Consider the following 19,613-nt stretch of genomic DNA (forward strand, 5'->3'; position numbering starts at 1 on the left):
ACCCGCACACTACCCCCCTGCACTCCCCCCACTTATGGCATGCAAGCCAAGAAAGGTTTGCCATCGCTGCCGTAGCCCCATGGAAGGAAACATCCATGGACTTCATTGTAGAGTTGCCTGAGAGCTCCAGCAATATGGTGATCTGAATGGTGACTGACCTTTTCTCCAAGCAAACCTATTTTGGAGCATGAGGAAAAATTGGTTTGCAAAGAAGGTGTCCCTTGAACGACGGCAGCAGCAAAGTTACAATTCCTTTCAATGGTGTGGCTTGTGGATGCTGCCTCAATGTTTAAAGCGTTTGCATAAACGTGTGAATATTTTGGCCTTCAGAATGTGGTTACACAGAATGAGTGTGAAAGGAAAAGGAACCGTTCCATGCTCTGAATAAATGTAGATCCTTCCTCTTAATATGGCCAGGGCAGATCAGAAAGAGCACTGAAGGTAGGAAGCTATGAATGAATTTTTTATTTGCAAATTCAGTTGAAAAAGTCACATCAGCTGTGGATCTGTCACTACAAAGTTGTCTAATCATCGTGAATACACTGACATTCTGTATAGCAAAGAACCTTTCCCATTAGTTCAATTATATGGCAATGCTGTCTCCTGTATACAACTTTCCTGGGGAAAGCACCAGTTTTAAAGGAAACCCAAAAGACGGCTCTTTCTAAATGCAACATTCAAAACGCTACTCAGAGACACTAAAGTGCATGATGACAAATAAATAGCAACAGTCCCCTTAAACGTAGGCATGGAAACAAGTATTGAAGTACGAGAAGAAAAATGGAGTAAAAACTTTGCAAGGAGACAGAGAAATACATAAAATAATAATAAAATGAGGTCATCATCTTCCTCAAAGTCAGGATGTAGATGAAGATCAAGAGAGGCATTTTTTATTTAATTTCCCTTTTGTCACTTTCGAGCATAGCCAGCTATGTAGCCTGAAACTTTAGTTGGAAAAGTAACCCCAGCAGAAACCTCAAAGCTTCAGGGTTTTCTGCGTCTGCAAAGAAAGGACAAGGCTGTTATCCCCAATCATGCTCAAAAAGGCTGCCGTTCCATACAAACAAACAGGTGGCTTAAAATGGGACTGGAATCCAATTTCCCCTCCCAGCAGTGACCCTGGGAGGTTTTTCTCAGAGCACATGACTCTCAGAAGAGTGGCACTGGGCCTGTCTTTGGTCCCCAACACTTCTGTCTTCTTCTGCCCTGTGTTATCTAAACACTGTCCCGGAGGGGGGGAGACAAATGGAATAAAGACTTAGAGCCTAAACCGCTGTATAATAGAGTGAAAGGAGTGTGTGAAACAGAAACTCAGGCGCCACCAGGAGAGTTGCATGGAGAACAAGCTGGTTGTAGACCCAGCCCTCCCTGTAGCTAGAAAACCATTAACTGGGCAGGCTCTTATTTTAAAGAACTCGCATTAACCTCTTTTTACCTCGCATGCCCTCTTTCCTGCCTTGCACAACTGTCAGTGTTCTTCCCTGAGCTGAACTTCCACTTCCACAGCATAGCCAGCACTTATCTGCAAGAGGCCAAACCTCAATAGTGAAGTCTATTTTCAGTCCTAAGCACTGGCTCTTTATCCGACTCCCGCACCAGCCCCCAGGTCTTATCAAGCACCCAGCCTCTCCCGGGAACTTTGGAGAAAGCCTGCAGGGTGAGAGGAACATGGAGAACTTACTTGGGCTGAGCATGATGTTGATAGCCAGGCCCAAGGTGGGAACCTGCTTTCATCTCCACTGCGACGGAACACTGGCCAAAAAAAAAGGCAAGGGAAGCTGTCAGGAGGTGACTCGGGAGCACCCATCCCCTCCTCTGCCAAAGACACTCCTGACTTACCCGTGTTTCTACATCAGTCCATTCTGACTCGGAAGCCTCCTCAGGGAGGCGAGGGCTTGAGGGAGACGATCGCCGCTTGCGCCTGGAAGGTTAGGTATTTATTTATTTATTTATTTTATTAGACTTATAAGCCGCTCCCTCTCCTCGAAGGGACTCGGGGCGGCGTACAATAAAAATACATATCACATATTGCACGGAGGAGGTGTAAAAAACTCACAACATCAATTATTACAGTTCATAAAATAACATAATAATAATAGAGTTAAAAAACATTAAAATACCCTAAAATTTAAAATTGCCATTGGAGGTATAGAAAAGGAAAAGGTTGCTAAGGTTTGAAATAGTTCTGAGGTTAACCTCCTGCTTGAAAGTACCAGGCACAGAATGAGGGGAGAGGAAAGGCATCAATTGAGCCTGCCCTTATTTTATATTAACCTGGGGATAGTTCCAATTTGTAATTTCATTTGTAAAAATTGCATTTTTACAATTTGACCCAGGAGCAGAATATACCTACGGGAGTTCCTGGCCTTCTCAGACCCCAGATTATCCAGTCAGGTACAAAAGATTAAGGCTGATCATCGTCTCCATTAACACCCAGGAATCCCATCAGTTTCCACTCCCACTGAACTGAGACATGAAAGGGCAAAACCGTTTGGGCTGATTGTGACTCACCCTGTTGGTGACTCTTGTTTCAAGGTCTCTATTTCAGTGAACTGAACAGCCTGTCCCCCTCCTCTGGTCTTGAAAACATCGCCCTTCGAAAACAAAATCTGTTTAAGAAAATCTCTGAAAAGAGAACTTTATTGTCACAATTGACAACGTAACAACTTATTTTCATTACATTCTTATACATATGTAAGTTAAAGCTAGAAGAAAAGGCTTTTTTTCTGATCTCCCAGAAGTACAAACCAACTAAATTACACCCATTTTACAGGAATAAAGCCCACTGGGTTTCTACCACTATTTGCCTACAGCCCTGAGTAACAAATCATAAGGTCATTCCATGTCAAGTGGTCTGGTTTCAGAAAAGTCAAGGTAAAAAAAAAACACACACAAGCCAACAATTGAGCAGCTTATCCTAGGTTCCCAAGCCTAAAGTGGGTATTGCTTATTTATTATTGAATTTATGCGCCATGTTCTTTAGTGTTGCTTCTGGGAACTGATACTGTCGAACTGACAATGCAACTGAAGGCGATGGAAGCACGCAAATAAGATGTAGTTCTGGAACCCAACTTCTCTTTCAAGCCAATGAAATGAATGAGCAGAGCGTCGCGGATGCATAAATGTTACCAATGAATCATTTCATTTGAACATGGCGCATAAATTTAATAATAAGCAATCGCTGGAACTTGGCAGTTCATACGAATGCATGTGACGTTGCCATAGCAACGTGCTCAACTTTGTCCCTATTTTTAGGGATTTATACGTCAGCAATGAAACACCAAACCTACTTTTTAGGGGGTTTGAAAGATGCTCTTTCTAATGAGAATGGTTTAACAGAATTTCCAGAAGAAGATCTTGTTTTGTAAAAGCTGAAAAGGGCCTGAAAATACTTTGTTTTTGGCATTTTTAGAAAAACGTCAACTTTACACTCAGTTTGTGAACTATTGGAAAGCAGGAGAATGAAATTTTATACTCCTTGTGTTGCTAAGTTACTACAAACAAAGTTTTCACGTTCCTCATACCTTTCCTTCCAGATATAAAAAGCCAAACTTTAACCTTTTTTCGAGCCGCAATAATTTTCAGCCAACTTTGCTGCAAATTATCTAGATGAAGATCACTCATGAGAATGTTTTTATTATTGTGTTTAATAGAGCACAAAATGTTGTACAAGATGGTCAAATTGTGTTTCTCTCAACCAAATATTGCTGGAGATATTATGTCTCAAAGTGCTGGAACCTCAGAGTCATACTGTAGAAGGCTGCAGTACAGGGTCTAACAAATGACTATATTTCCGCAAGTATTGCATCGGCAAACGTAACACTTTACCAATATTCACTGGGGACGCGTGTGGATGTTCACACCAAATTTCATAGAAATCCGTGATGGTTGAGCAGGGAGCCCCAGACCACTACAGCCAGCTTTGCTCCAGTTTAACACGTCCGCCCAACAGCACCAGAAATTGTGGAAAAGCCCCCCCCCCCCCCCCCTGGTTGCAGTGTGGAGAACAATGCAGCAGAATAAAAAGAAACATGCACTTTGTGGTCAACAAGGTCACTTTCTTGGAGGGCTCTGTAGAAAGCCCTCCAAGAAAGACCCACACAGAATGCTCCCAGAATAACAAAAGTCTCCTCGGCTGCCTAACAGTTTACCTTGATCAGTTTGGTCTCAATCTCCCCATCCGAGGCCAGCTCCTGGTGGGTCAGCATGTATTTGTCACACTTTGCCAGGGCCTTCTCATTTGCAGAGGTTACCATGATGGCATGGGGGACTTGCGGCTGCATGACTGTTTCAGTCTGGATATTGGAAGGAGGTTTATGATCCACCCACCTCTCTCCTGCTGAGCGAGACCGTCTGTGACGAAGGCGAACAGGAGGAGCATTCTGGGAGATCAGCAAAGGAAGTTGATAAAATTAGTAGGCAAGTTTCCTAAGCTTATCCCAGGGATAGTTGAGCAAGTTAACCATAACCCAACATTTGCTATTGAGATTATATTGGAAGTGTATATGGGATTACTTGTATTATAGAAAGAGGAAAAACAAGCACACATTGATAACTGTAGATTAACCGAAGCCCTCTGTCAATAAATTTGGGTCAGTAGTTTAAGATCCTTCCAGGCTTCAGCAGGTAAAAATCAAAGATACCGGAAGCACCAAGAGAGCAAAGAATCCCACATTTTGAGGCCAAACCCCAAAGGTTCTGCTTTGATGCACTCTGCATCCCCAAACAATGCAGAATAGCAGGGCACATTGAAAGATCATTTTATGTATGCAGATACACGTAAAATACAAAAGTGCACTTTCTACATGATTATGAGCATAGAAAAAAGGCAGGGAGTAGTAAGCCATTCCCAAACTGCAAAGTAGCAAACCCCTTCAGGCCTAAGTGACCTTTACTATTTTTACTAAAGACCTGCAGCCTTTACTATTAAGGGCATCACTGCAAGATATCAGAATTTCTTTGAAGTTCCAAAGTAAGTGGTTTTTTTTAATTTGAGATTTATTTGAAAAGCTAATTTCTACTTAGCTTGATTCAAACTAATTACCCAAAATTAAAGATTTGTCAAGTAAACAAGTACATAAACACAAACACATTGTCAATTAACGTGAAGACATCAGGATAGCGTCCAAATGGCAAGAAGAAGGGACAGAACCTCACAGGATGACCATTCAGCCTGATGGAGAACCTTGACCCCAGGGAGAAAGCTGGCCTGGGCAGCAAGAGGCCACTTCAGATTAGCCCCTGTCTTTTAAAAAGAAGCATGAATCTACAGCTCTACCAATGACAGCCGTTCTCTTGTCCCACGGGGGCGAGGTATGTTTCTCAGCCGTGAATGGCTGTGCCCACCATTACCAGCCATTCACTCAGGGGTAACCACAGCTGCGACATAACACTGACCCTGCAGCACAAGTCCTCTTCTAGCTCTAGGGGCTCTCTGGTGCTGGGAGCTGCCAGGAGTCCTGTCCAGCACATGCCCCGCCTTCTCTCTGACATAACCCAGGGCCTGGCTTGTTCTGGCTCCTGGAGTCTACTCCTGGCTCTCGGGAGGCCATGGTCACCCTTGTCAGGAGGCTGGCTGTGCTGAGTAGGTGTTCTCTGCTCCCATTCCGAGACGCAGGAAGCCACGGAAAGGCTGCTACAAGAATTTGAACGCCTGTGCAGCTTTGGCTGGCTTCTGGCGGGAAGATCATGGTTGTTAGGCAGGTGAGGGATACAGTTACTGGAAAACTGAAGAAAGGTGCAGTTAGTGAATAAGGCAAAAAGAAAAGAACACTACGACAAAACCTTCACAGAAGTCAGCCCCATCTCCTTCTGTTCTGAACCAAGCAGAGTTAGAAAGAGAAAACATGCACAAATAGAAACAGTCAAAGCTAATTCGAGGAGGTGGCTCACAGAGAATCTAGTCTCCCAGCCACAGGAGTTTGACTTCTCAGATTCACTTGGCACAGTGGCTGATGTGCCCGTTCATTCTCAAAAGAAGCTTACAGGTACTGGGGGAGGAGACAATGATCTTTGTAGAGCTTTCTCCCGATCTTTCTCCCGGGAAGGCCTCTCAGGTTTGTTACTCTTGGGCTCTGTGACAATGGCTTTCAGCTGCTTTAGCTTCTCATCTTTCACCCAAAGTTTATTTTGCATCTCCAGTTGCTTGGCTGCCACACGCCGCTCCTGCGTGGTAAGAAGGAAGGCTACCATTACACACGCTATACTAAGCAATGCAATATTAACTGACTGATGAGTTTTTGATTGCAAGGACATGTCTCTAAAGTGAAATAGATGCCTGCTGAAATATTACATTCTGAAAAATTATCAGCTACGTTACTATACCATACGGTAGGAAAACAGTAACGCCAGTAATTTTAATGGGCAAAAATAGATATTTTTTATTTCAAAGTAATTTTAGTTAAGTGGTAAGAAGATATACCAGTTGTCAGAAAATGAAGGCATGGGTTGAAACCTACTGATTCCAGCTATGGCCACATATTTGTATTCCAAGGAAATGCAGCCTATGGTTCAGTAATGCTACACTTGCCTTAAAACAAGACCCGCAATACCTCCCTCTTTAGACCTTAATGAATGCCTAACCATGGTCTTACCACCATGACAAAGGACAGAGGCTACAGCCCAACATCTGAATGGCACCTTGTTGCTCGTCCTGGATTAAGGGATACTGGTTGACAATCAGTGCTGTTTCAAGTCTTTAACAACTGCCCAGGCACAACAAGGATGCCGTAACACAACCACCATAACAAGGAGGGCAACTTTTCAGCCATTTTGCTCTGAGTTTTATTTTGTTTTGTTAAAATATTAGAGCACATTAAGCTTAATTACTGAAAGGCCTTGGTTAGAACACTTGATTTTATCCACTATTGTCCCAAAGCAGAAAAATTGTGCTACCATAACACAAGTGAACCTTGAGGAATCTGGTGCTACAAGCATGAGATCACCAATTTTACTGAATTCAATCTACATGTATAAGCATCATTAATTTAGATAAAAGAGTTATGCATTGAGTCTTTATTGATTAGCCCTTGGGCCATATCAAAATGCAAAGTTCCAGAAACAAATTATTACTAAAATTTGATAAAATACAATTTAAAATGGAATTGGAATAAAATACAGTCTAAAATGAAATTGGAATAGAATACAAAAAATTAAGATATAGATAAAATATGATAAAATTATATTTCGGTGTCACCCCTGCAATCTTCCCCAATCAGTCCCACATATGCAGATCTCAACCAAACCATTTTGTTTAAGGACTGTGCTGTGTTAAATGTTATTTTTCCGTTCTGGCTGCACATGAGTTGTTTTGATATGGGGATCCCAATGGGTTATTCCTTTGGTATATAGACCAAGGTCCCTGTCTCTCATCCCCTTATACAAGCAACAATCAAATAGGATGCGAGCCAGGTCTTCTGCTTCTTCCATTCCACAAATGCAGAGACGCTCATTGTAGGGAATAGAATGGAATCTCCCCTATCTGACCATTGTATCAAGCTATTCGAATCTCGCTCGCGTAAATATCTCCCTAAGATGTTTTGGCAGTTGTAACTTCAAATAGCTGTCTACTTGAAAAGTATGTTTGCATTTACTCAGCCATTTCAAATTACACACCTTACTAAGGATAGCTATATCATTTTGTGCTTCTATATCCTTAATTCTTTGGGCAGCTCTTTTTTTGAGTTGTTCTCCTGTTACGCAAGAGACAGGAAGGCCACAGCTTCTTACAAAATTTGTTACTTTGGTGATCTAAGAAATTTGTGATTGCAATTTTATTTGCTCTAGTAGACATAACTTGGGGAGTCTATCAGCCTAAATTTCATTAACTTTGCACCAGTAATATGCTTTAATTTTGGAGAGTGCATGAATTGTATGAATTCCCAATTCAGCTCTAACTGCTGCAGCAGATGTTCTTGGATCTACACCCAAAATACATCTCAAGTGCTGGGACTACATTTGTTCTAGGGCTGTGGTTGAATATAGACCCCAAACCTCTGCTCCATACAAGAGCATAGGGATAACCTTAGCTTTGCAAACCTTAATTAATGGGGCTGCGGAACCTGGGTAACTATGGTTCTTTAAGCAATAAATTCAAACAAGGTTTTGCTCTAATTAGACTCTGTTGATGATGGCAAGCCCAAGATCCAGTCTTGGAAAAAGTTATGCCTAAATACACAAAGGTGTTAGCCTGTTTAATTGGTTCACCATCTAATTGCCACCTATGTCTCTGATGGTGTTTTCCAAACACCATTATTTAGATTTTATTTAGATTTACTGACAATTAGGGAGTTATCCTGGCAATAAGAGCTGAATCTTCTTAATAGCTTACGTAATCCTACTAGCAAATATGATAATAAAATCATATCATCAGCATAAAGCAAGCTGCTACAGTAAGTATTTAGGATCATCGGCATGTGTACCATGGATTCATTAACCCTGGCATGTCATTGATATATAAACTAAATAATAATGGGGCCAGGATACACCCTTGTCTTGCCTCCCCTTGGGGGAAAAGAGTTCTAGGGTTTGCTAGATCACTGCTTAAAGACAGTTTCTCTACAGGTTCTGTGGAAGCAAACAAACACTGATAATAATTCTCCCAGTCCTCAGCAGAGATTGGAACCTCAAATGCAAATCTCTGTTCCTTCAGGACATCTGCTACAAAGTACAAAATGTTCCTGAGTTATGACTTCTGGCAGTGAACTCGAGTTCTGACCAGATTGAAATGGCAAAACTTTTTTTCTTTAATATTATAATGTTTTTTATATTCCCTTCTTGTGTGCAACATCTCAGCTTGTATATGAGCAGTGGGATTCCTCTGAGCAATCCTCATGGCTGCCTTCAGTTTCTTTTTCAGTCGCTGGCATTCAGGATCACCACACACTCGGGATCTTTTTGTAGCAGGTTTCGTTGTTAGGTGTTCCTTCAGAATGTTACAGAGATTAGAGAATGCAGCCAGTCAGTAGTAGAGGACTGGATTGTTCTAGCCCACTTGGTAGCATTCTCTGTTTTAAGGCAACCTAATATTGCCTTTGTATCAATTTGGCCCAAATTAACCATTTATTTTGGGCCATCTCTATCTTTTTGATGAGCCCCGCCTACAGAAATTATCAAACACATTTGAGAGGATAGAGAAGAAGTTGGAAGACTTAGAGCAGTGATGGCGAACCTATGGCACGCGTGCCACAGGTGGCAGGCGGAGCCATTTGTCAGGGCACGTGAGGTGCTGCCCTGTCAGCTGGCCAGCACGCACGCGCATGCTGGCCAGCTGAGTTCACCCTTTTTTAAAGCCACTTCCGGTTTGCTCGGAGCGTTGTTTTGAGCGCTCCGAAGGCTTCAGGGACCGTCCGGAGGCTTCCCTGAAGCCTTCGGAATGCTTAAAACAACCCTCCGAGCAAACCGGAAGTGACTTTAATGATATTAAACTAACAGGAATAGTCAACACCCCTGAAGATAGGGTCAAAATCCAGATGGATCTTGACAGACTTGAACACTGGGTCCTATCTAACAAAATGAAATTCAATGTAGAGAAAAGTAAGGTTTTACACTTAGGCAAGAAAAATCAAATATACAGGTACAGATTAGGTGAAACCTGGCTCAATAGCAATAACTGTGAGGGGCATCTTGAAGCATCTTATTTATTTATTTATTTTATTGAACTTATTAGTCGCCCCCTCTCCCCACAGGGACTCGGGGCGACGTACAGAGCAATAATCAAGATAGCACCATAAAATCGTGCAGAGGAGGTAAAAATAAGTCCATAAATAAGCATACTTACAAAGTTTAAAACCCCAAAAATATTAAAAACAAAATTTCCCATTGTAAAATGACCTGGGGTGGCAAGATAGTAACGTTATGCCAGGCCGGCTTGACAAAACAGGTAGGTCTTCAGCTTCATACGGAAGGAGCGAAGATCGGTTGTTGTCCGGATGTCTGGGGGGAGGTCATTCCAAAGGGTAGGGCCCACCACAGAGAAGGCCCTACTCCTGGGCACCGTCCCCAGGCACTCTCTAGAGGACGGCACCCGGAGTAGCCCCTCCCTGTGTGAGCGAGTGGGTCGCAGGGATGTATGGGGCAGGACGCGATCCCGCAGGTAACTAGGCCCTGTGCCATGGAGCGTTTTGAAGATGGTAACCAGTACCTTGAAGCGCACCCGGTAGGCCACAGGAAGCCAGTGCAGCTCGCGCAGGATAGGTGTTATATGGGAGAATCTAGATCTCCCCATAATAACCCGCGCGGCTGCATTCTGGACCAACTGCAGTCTCCGGGCGCACCTCAAGGGGAGCCCCATGTAGAGAGCGTTACAGTAGTCCAGGCGGGACGTCACCAGCGCGTGAGTGACTGTGCGCAAGGCCTCCCGGTCCAAAAGGGGCCGCAACTGGCGCACCAGGCGAACCTGGTGGAACGCCCCCCTTGCCACAGCCGCCACGTGATCTTCTAAGGTCAGCCGATCGTCAAGGAGGACGCCCAAGTTGCGCGCCCCTTCCACCGGGGCTAATTGCTCATCCCCGATGGTCAGCGATGGAATATGCTGATTGAATCGGGAAGCCGGGAACCACAGCCACTCTGTCTTGGAGGGGTTGAGCCTGAGCCTGCTGTCATCCATCCAGACCCGTACGGCTTCCAGACATCGGGTCATCACTTCGACAGCCTCGTTGGGGTGGTTTGGGGTGGAAATGTACAACTGAGTATCATCAGCGTACAGATGGTAACTCACCCCAAAACCACGGATGATCTCGCCCAGCGGCTTCATATATATGTTGAACAAGAGAGGCGAGAGAATCGACCCCTGTGGGACCCCACAAATGAGGGGCCTTGCGGTCGACCTCTGCTCCCCCGTCAACACACATTGCGTCCGGCCAGAGAGGTAGGAGTGGAACCACCGTAGCACGGTGCCTCCAATCCCCAACCCCTCCAGCCGGCGCAATAGGATACCATGGTCGATGGTATCGAAGGCCGCCGAGAGATCTAATAGAACAAGGATGGAGGAACAACCCTCATCCTTTGCCCTCCAGAGATCATCCACCAACGCGACCAAGGCCGTCTCCGTGCTGTGACCGAGTCGGAAGCCGGACTGGCGCGGGTCTAGATAATCATCTTCCTCCAGGTGACGCGGAAACTGCTGAGCCACCACACTCTCAACAACCTTTGCTAAAAAAGGAAGGTTGGAGACAGGACGATAATTTGCTAGTTCCTTTGGGTCCAGAGAAGGCTTCTTGAGCAGGGGCCTGACCACCGCCTCTTTCAAGGCGGCCGGCATCCGGCCCTCCCCCAACGAAGCGTTCACCAGTCCCAGTAGCCAGCCTCGTGAGCCCTCCCAGGAGGCCAGCACCAACCAGGAGGGACACGGGTCCAGTAAACATGTGGTGGCCCGCAGTCGCCCGCGCAACCTGTCCAAATCTTTGATGACAACAGGGTCAAACTCCTCCCAGCATGGTCTCTCAAGACTAGTCTCGGACGTCCCCACTGGAGCACTGGAGTGGGTCCAACCTCTCCGGATATGATCGATTTTATCCTGCAGGAACTCTCCAAATTCCTCTGCCCTGCCCTGCAATGGGGGGTCCCGCTGCTCCTGTGACAGAAGGGAGCGGGTCACCCGAAACAGGGCAGCAGGGCGGTTCTCTGCGGACGCTATAAGAGTGGCACAATACTGACGTTTGGCCACTCTTATTGCCACAAGGTAGGTCCTTATGTAGGCTCTTACCTGTGTTCGGTCAGCTTCGGAGCGGGAGGATCTCCACTTACTCTCCAGGCGTCTCCTAAGGCGTTTCATCGCCCTTAGCTCCCCGTTAAACCAGGGGGCTCGGGTCGATCGTGGCCGTCGGAGAGGCCGCAAAGGCGCCACCCGGTCCAAGGCACCGGCAGCCGCACTATTCCATGCGGCTACCAGGTCCTCAGCCCGGGAGCGGGACAGGTCAGCAGGAAATGGCCCAAGCTCAGCCTGGAACCTATCCGGTTCCATCAGGCGCTTGGGGCGGAACCATCTGGGATAATCTGGTTCCGCCTCCCCGCGGTGGGGAGTAGCGCCAGGGAAGTCAAGCTGGAGAAGTGAGTGATCTGACCATGACAGGGGCGTGATGACTAAATGCCCTCTTCCCAGATCACTCGTCCACTGGTCGGAGACAAACACAAGATCCAGAATGTGGCCTCGCTCGTGAGTGGGGTCCTGAATTACTTGAGTCAGACCCATGGCTGTCATGGAAGCCATGAATTCCCGGGCTACCTCGGATGCCTTTCCCGTTGACGGCAGGTTGAAATCCCCCATCACTAGTAGTTTGGGGGTCTCAACCGCCATCTCCGCGATCCGCTCGAGGAGCTCGGGCAGGGCCGTTGATGTATGGCGGGGAGCCAGGTATACTATCAACAGGCCCAACTGACTCCCTGGACCCCACTTTACGCCCAGAGACTCACAACCAGATGTCTGCGACACAGTGAATTCTCTCGGTGCCAGATCGTCCCGGATGATAATTGCTACCCCCCCACCCCTACCTTGGGCCCGTGGCTGGTGGAATACACGGTAACCTGGAGGGCACATTTCCCTGAGGGGCAACCCCCCCTCCGGGCCCAACCAGGTTTCCGCTATTCCTGCGAGGTCCGGCTCCCCCTCTGTGATCAAGTCACTGATGAGGGGGGCCTTGTTAACCACGGACCTCGCGTTACATAACATCAGCCTAAGGCCCAGGCTCTGCTGATCCTGTCCACCTAGTCTGCGGGGGTTGGTACAAGCGACCGGGCGTATCCAGTGGCCCCGGTCTGCCAACCGACTATACGTTCTTCTGGTGTCCTCGCGCCTGCCCCTCCCTACGACCGTCGTGATTGGAATTCCCCTTATAGGGATGTTATTTCCTCCCACCCGCTCCGCTTCGCTACCTTCCGTCTTGACCCTCCCTTCCGTCTTGACCCTACATGTTGGCCTGGTTGTATCCATACCCCAGGGCCAAACCAACCCTCCCCGCTCCCTGGAACCCCTTAAAAGCTTTACAAAACATTTTACTAAAAAACCCCTAATCCCCCGCTTCCTCCACCTCTCTGGGTTAATAAACCCCTCATCTTGGAGGACAATCACTCAAATATCAGCCAGAATTGTGTGGCAGTAGCCAAAAATGGTCCGTATTAATACAGGGATAGTATCAAGTTCATGTGAAGTACTAGTACCGCTTTATAAAGTCTTAGTAAGACCACACTTACAATACTGCATCCAGTTTTAGTCACTATATTATAAAAAAGATGACAAGGCTCTCAAGAGTGCAGAAAAGAGCAACAAGATATTTAGCATATGATGAATGGTTGCAGGAATTGGGTATGTCTAGTCTAGTGAAAAGAAAGACTTGAGGTGACGTGATACCATGTTTCTGTAAAAATAAGACTGGGTCTTATATTAATTTGCTCCAAAGGATGCATTAGGTCTTATTTTTGGGAAAACACGGTAGCAATGTTCCAAAATAAGAAGGGAGGGGCTGCCACAAAGAAGGGTCAACCTATTTTCCAAAGCACTAGAAGGGAAGACAAGAAACAATGGATGGAGACTAATCAAGGAGAGAAGCAACCTGCAAATAAGGACAAATTTCCTAGCAGTGAGAACAATTAACTATTGGAACAGTTTGCTTTCAGACGTTGTGGGTGCTTCATCACTGGAGCCTTTTAAGAAGAGATTTGAAAGCCACTTGTCTGGAATAGTATAGGGTCTCCTACTTGAGCAGGGGGTTGGAATGGAAGATCCCCAAGGTCCCTTCCAACTCTGTTATTCTGAGCATTTACTGCAATTACAACATTTACTGTATGTTTCCATTTATTTTCCATTATTTTTTAAAAAATATTGCTGCCAACTATTTACTTAAATCTTGCATGAATAATTTATTGTTAAATTATATGACAATCAAGTAAGTCAGCCAGACTTTCCAGAGATGGCATTAAACCCTTCCAGCTACGTCTTCTACTGTTAAAAGGAAGTGGCTTTTTCCCAGCCCTGTAGTTCAGTAAACAGTCATACTCACACATTCCTTTTCCCATTTCATTGTCGTCTCTGTCACCATGCCCTGTAAACGAGCTTCTAGTCGACGCTTGTCTGAAACTTGACGCTGCAGCTTTTGACTCTTGCTTTCTAGCTCCTGCTGCAGGTTGCGCTTCTCTTCTTCATAAATTCCTGTTGTTTTCTCCAGGATGTCAATCTGGCATGAGAGATTGCAATGTGGTTGGATTGCAGTACTGCAGGCTACTTCTGGTAGTTCAGCAGTTCAATTCTCAATGGCTCAAGCTTGACTCAGACTTCCAACCTTCTGAGATCAGTAAAATGGGGACCCAGATTGTTGGGAGCAATGTTTGCACTGTAAATCTCTTAGACAGGCTGTGAAGCAGATATAAGTCTAAGTGCTATTGCTATTCTGAAAACTCACCTCCACAAAATTTAGCACACCTTTTTTGTTTTTTGGCAAAGCAAGACCCAGCGTTGACCACTGTTTGCAAAAATTATGTTTTCAAACTTGTTGGGTAAATTGGTGTATCCCTTTTAGTGTTCAAAATGTGTTAGCACGTGGTATTGCACAGAATGCATGATGTCGCCCATTATCGTAGAAGCTTGCTAACCTCTCAGGTCTGCCTCATGTCAAGAAATTACAATCCATCAACAAATGGAGAACTACTTCAGCAATCCAAGATTTTATTTCTGAGCAGAAATATTTACGAATGACTACTATACTTAATCATCAAACAGTAAATAGAAACCTTATATTCCAGAGTTTTTGCTTTCTTCTCTAGTCGCTCAATCTCAGTTTTCTGTCCTGTTATAATTTTTTCTCTTTCAGCCATTTTCACATGTGCAAAGTTCTCCTTGGATACAATGCTGGCATCAAGTTCCTGCAACATGTTCTTTACAGACAGAACTAGAACAGAAAAAGATATTTGATTTCTATAGCTGACTCTGTTTATTATAGAAACATTAAAACAATATAAAATAAATATATATGGTCCCCGAGTAAAACTACTGCCGTGTTACTAGAACCATGAAATGGGTCCTTAAGATACTTGGGGCCCCAGACCTGGGCACATAACCAGGTCTCCATGGCATTATGAAGAGCCAACAGGGTTGCAGCCATCCTGATTTCTGAAAGGAATGTCCCAGAGGAGGGGAGGGGCTACAGCAGAGGAGGCACAAGTCCTAATACCCATCAGCTACAGTCCTTGGTTGACAGAACCCACAGCGTGCCCAACCTGCCAACTGGGTTGATGGATGGAAATGACTGGGAGAAGACGGTCCCTTCGGTAATCTGGCTTTAAAAGTACTTGAGTTGCATCTAGTAGCCAATAGAGCTCACATAGCAATGATGTGATATATCGGACACCATTCAATACCTATATAGCTGTACTCTTTGCATTAGTTGAAGCATCCGAATGAGCTTCAAGGGCAGCCCCATGTAGAGTGCATTGCAGTAATCCAAATGAGAGGTCATGATGGCCTCAGTCACTGTGAGCAAAATGTCCAATCCAAGAATGGGCATAAGTGATGTACAGCCCTAAGGTATGCAAAGGCCCCCACTTTACAACAGGGAAATTCCTTGGACAAACACACATTCTAAGAGCCTTTTGTGGAAGACTTACTACCTCTTCTGATTATTTTTCAGGCTACTGTATTTGCTGATTTCAGTTCGCAATCAGTTGATTCTTTCCCTCCCATGAGGAACCTCACCATTTATGCATTTACAGCCAGGACAAGACAAGTTGGTGCCAAGCACTAACCATTTTTGGCAAACTCTTCTGACAGCTTCTGCCGAATGCGGTGCCGCTTTTCAAGCACTTCAATCAGCCGAGGCAGGGTCTGGTCATCATTGATGTCCAGCAGATCACAGGAAGGCACTGGAGGGAAGCTCTGCAGGAGCAATTCTCTGGCCAAGGGGCCTCTGTCTAGAGAAACGAAACAGGCCACTTAGTTGAATCCACAAAGATCAGAGTCTGCATGGTTAGTAAAGGCAGAAGAACTATATAGGGCAATTGCTAGGAGACATTTCTATTGTTATTAGTCTCAGGCGATCTAATCGGCCTAAAGATTTACCTCCATCAACAGGTCCACCTCGGATTTCCAGCTGTCGGGAGAGCTCCTCTCTGAAAACCTGGTTCTTAAATCGCCGACCAGGAGTTAGTCCACACAGAGGTTTGTCGGCAGGTCTTGCAACCTCCACTTCTTGGGTGATTTCTGCAAATCTCATAACTTGCTATCAATATTTTTTTATAAAAAAGAAGTATTAGAAGAATGGGAGAGTATATTTGTAGCTCAGGCTTGAACTGTGGATTCCTTGGTTGTTTTCTTGTAAATGTTTCTCAAAACCTGCGTTTTCCACAAGCCTGGGGATTCCCTGGGGAGAGAGGGAGTCTGTGCCGGCTACACACTAGGCCCTCGGCATTACTTGGCATTAATTCATTTTGGGAGGTGCGATGGGTAGTAAAGAGGACAAGTTCCAAACAAACCCCTTGTTTCAATTGGAAAGGACTCTCTGCCTATCCCTTTTCCTAAAGGTCAGCGACCTTTCCTGCATAGCCTATTTCCACCCGCCCTCCTTTGGTGCCAACCTTCCCAGCAAAGCTGATTTCCTGTTCATTCCCCACAGCCGACCTCTTCTTCCCCTAGCAGCATGTTGAGTACTAAACAAAGGTCCAGTACTGCGACATTTTCACATCAAAATGCATCAAAATCAAAAAAAAAATTTTTTTTGAAGCAGCCACGTACCAAGGTACCACTGTATTATACATAATCTCTCCCAGTGACTTTGCTCTATTTTTATCCATGTTTAATGTCTAACTGATTTTTAAAATATTGTTAATTTTGATTAACAATAGAGAGTCACCGAGAGTCACTTTGAGCGAGATGAGCAACCATATAAAACAGCACATATTCTGAAATGTGAATAGGATATATATATGGGCTTAAGATGGCAGGTGAGATCCTGCCGAAACGTTGCAAAGACAATCTCAACCTAACACGGGAAAAGACCCGAATACAACAAAACCAGCATACCTACACCCGTGAAAATCTACGAAAACATATATATATATGCTGAGGTTAAACAACAAACTTAAATTACCAAACTCTCATCATAGTCTTCTCCCTTTGGATTCACGCAGACGATCATACGCACTTTACCCTCACCATCAAAATAATTCTTAAAAAGGTGGGTCAATTTGGAGTCTCGATAAGGGACCATCTGAAGAATTAAGCAGAACAAAACATTCTCAGAGTTTAGGAACTGAGAAAGTGAGGAAAGGAGGAAAAACTAACTCTACAGAAATAAGTAACTACATACCTTATTGGTTCCATAAGTTTGATTCTCTCGCAAAGCTTCTATGCAGGTTCGTAATGTCATCAGTGATTGATTGATATTACCTGGAAGAATGAATGGCACTTGTCTGACAACCATCTGAGAGGATGCCTACTCATGAAACAGTTTGTCTTTGTAATAATTTCCTAATTTCCTGGTTTTGGGAGCACATGGGATCCCCTCTCCTATGAAAAGGAACGACCGTTGACTTACCTGAACGGTCCTTCTATGTGTGCTGCGAGGGGAATCCAAGCATGGGTTAACTTTGTCCATTAGCCTAGAGACTGAGTTATGTAATTGTTGACCACGCCTCCTCTGACTGGGATAGTTCAGTTTTGTACGAAGGCTCAGCCGACCCAAGAGAAGCAAATGAATCAGCATAGAAGGTAAGTAGGTAAGTAGACGTGTTGCGTGTGTGTGTGTGTGAAATCAATGTCAATGCCCGGACCAGCCGAAGCCAAGGGTGGGTTTGGATTCCCCTCGCAGTGCACATAGAAGGACCGTTCAGGTAAGTCAACGGTCATTCTCCTGTGACCTGCTTGGGGAATCCAAGCATGGGACATGCCAAAGCAATGAGTTTCAAGGGTGGGACGTAGGCTGGTCAGGGGCAGTGGATGATGATACGACCCTCTGTAAGACACGTCGCCCAAAGGAAGCCTCCGCCGAGGCATACATGTCAACTTTATAATGCCGGATGAAGGGCGATGGCGATGACCAGGTCGCTGCCCTACATATGTCCTCCACCGAGGCCTGCGTCGCCCAGGCTGCCACGGTGGCCGCACTCCTGGTAGAATGGGGAGTGATGCGCCTGGGTACAGGTAGGGGTTGGCAGTCGTATGCGAGGGCAATACACGCTTTCAACCAGCGTCCGATGGTGTTTGAGGACACCTTCTTTCCCATGGATGCCTGCTGGAAAGACAGGAAAAGCGCCTCCGATCTTCTGAATGACGCCGTACGTTTCACCTAGCGACGGAGCACCCTGCAAACATCGAGGTGGTGACACCTTAATTCCTGAGGGTGTGACAGTTGAGAGCAAAAGTCTGGAAGAATAAGTTCTTGCACCCTGTGAAACCAAGAGTTAATATATTGGCAGGAATGCTGGATCCAATCGTAGGATGACTCTGTTTGGGTGGAATATACAGAGATTCTCACGGACTGATAGTGTTGCCAGCTCTGAGACCATTCAAGCGGATGTAATTGCTACTAAAAAGACGGTTTTGAGGGTCAACAATCTGAGACTGATGGTACGAATGGGTTTGAATGGCTCGGCCGTGAGAGCTCTAAGCACTGGGGTAAATCCCACGTAGGGTAACGATGGACCACCAGCGGTTTGAGGTTAGATGCGCCGTTCAGGAAGGACAGGACCCTTGGATGTTGAGAGAGGGAGCAGCCCTGGCCACCACCAATCACAGTCGATAGGGCTACAATTTGCCGATGGAGAGTGCTGGGCGTTAGCCCCTTGTCCGTGCCTGATTGTAAGAAGTCTAGTACCTGTGGCATGGATGCTGTAATCAGATCCACAGAGACTGACCGACACCACCTGCAGAATTCCTCATAAATCTGCATCATGGACGGACGCCGAGCCGCTTGTATTGTGGCGATGACCTTGTCAGAGAAGTGCTGACGAATCAAGATAGCCCGCTCACGTGCCACATGGGTAATTGCAGTAGCTGGGGGTTCGGATGGATGAGAGTCCCTTGAGAAAGAGTTATCCGGTCATCTGAAATTCTCCACGGGTGGGAGATTGAAAGATGGACGAGGTCAGCGTACCAAGGGCGTCTGGGCCACATTGGTGCGACCAGGAGAACTTCTGCTTGTTCTGACAAAACCTTCTGGATGACTAACGAGTGGGAGAGGCAGGAATGCGTATAGAAGACCCTCTGGCCAGGGGCTGCGAAGGGCGTCGGTGCCTTCTGCTTCCGGTACGTAGAACCTGGTGAAGAATCTTGACAGGTGTGTGTTGTGTGGTTGAGCAAAAAGATTCACCTGGGGACGGCCGAAGCGGCAAGACAGTTCCTGAAATAGAGTCGGATGGAGTTGCCACTCCATCTGGTCCACTGTGGTCCTGCTCAACCAATTCGCTTGTACATTGGCAGTGCCTGATATGTGCTCTGCCCAAAGTGATAACAGGTGAGTCTCTGCCCAATGGTGAAGACGTTCCGCTTCCAGCATCAAGGCCTGGGACCTGGTGCCTCCCTGACAGTTGACATGCGCCTTGGAAGCAACATTGTCTGTGAGTACCAACACGTGGTGGGCTGCCACCAGGTCTCGAAAGTCGCGAAGGGCTAGACAGATTGCTCAAAGCTC

At 45.7% G+C, this 19,613-nt stretch overlaps 1 protein-coding gene across 4 annotated transcripts in view; it reads right to left on the reverse strand.

Moving 5' to 3' along the window:
* Positions 1-442: 442 nt before the first annotated feature.
* Positions 443-19,613, reverse strand: part of KIF23 (kinesin family member 23) — a gene marked incomplete at its 3' end in the record, with an annotated part of 44,091 nt that continues 24,920 nt past the window's right edge. For 2 of the 4 annotated variants that reach the window (XM_081964921.1, XM_081964919.1), the window contains 13 exons: positions 17,292-17,371; positions 17,073-17,192; positions 16,046-16,205; positions 15,733-15,897; positions 14,722-14,879; positions 13,995-14,168; positions 5,986-6,165; positions 5,398-5,727; positions 4,152-4,382; positions 2,512-2,594; positions 1,840-1,921; positions 1,682-1,752; positions 443-1,000 (listed from right to left, as the gene is read on the reverse strand). In XM_081964921.1, the coding sequence (XP_081821047.1) occupies positions 985-1,000; positions 1,682-1,752; positions 1,840-1,921; positions 2,512-2,594; positions 4,152-4,382; positions 5,398-5,727; positions 5,986-6,165; positions 13,995-14,168; positions 14,722-14,879; positions 15,733-15,897; positions 16,046-16,205; positions 17,073-17,192; positions 17,292-17,371 (1,850 nt within the window). Of the gene's footprint in view, positions 1,001-1,677; positions 1,753-1,839; positions 1,922-2,511; positions 2,595-4,151; positions 4,383-5,397; positions 5,728-5,985; positions 6,166-13,994; positions 14,169-14,721; positions 14,880-15,732; positions 15,898-16,045; positions 16,206-17,072; positions 17,193-17,291; positions 17,372-19,613 lie in introns of those variants that run through there. The other 2 variants (XM_081964922.1, XM_081964920.1) reach the window with 2 other exon arrangements.

Source organism: Natrix helvetica, assembly GCF_964273705.1.
Source record: "Natrix helvetica genome assembly, chromosome: 12".
In the NCBI taxonomy this organism is placed as follows: domain Eukaryota; kingdom Metazoa; phylum Chordata; class Lepidosauria; order Squamata; family Natricidae; genus Natrix; species Natrix helvetica.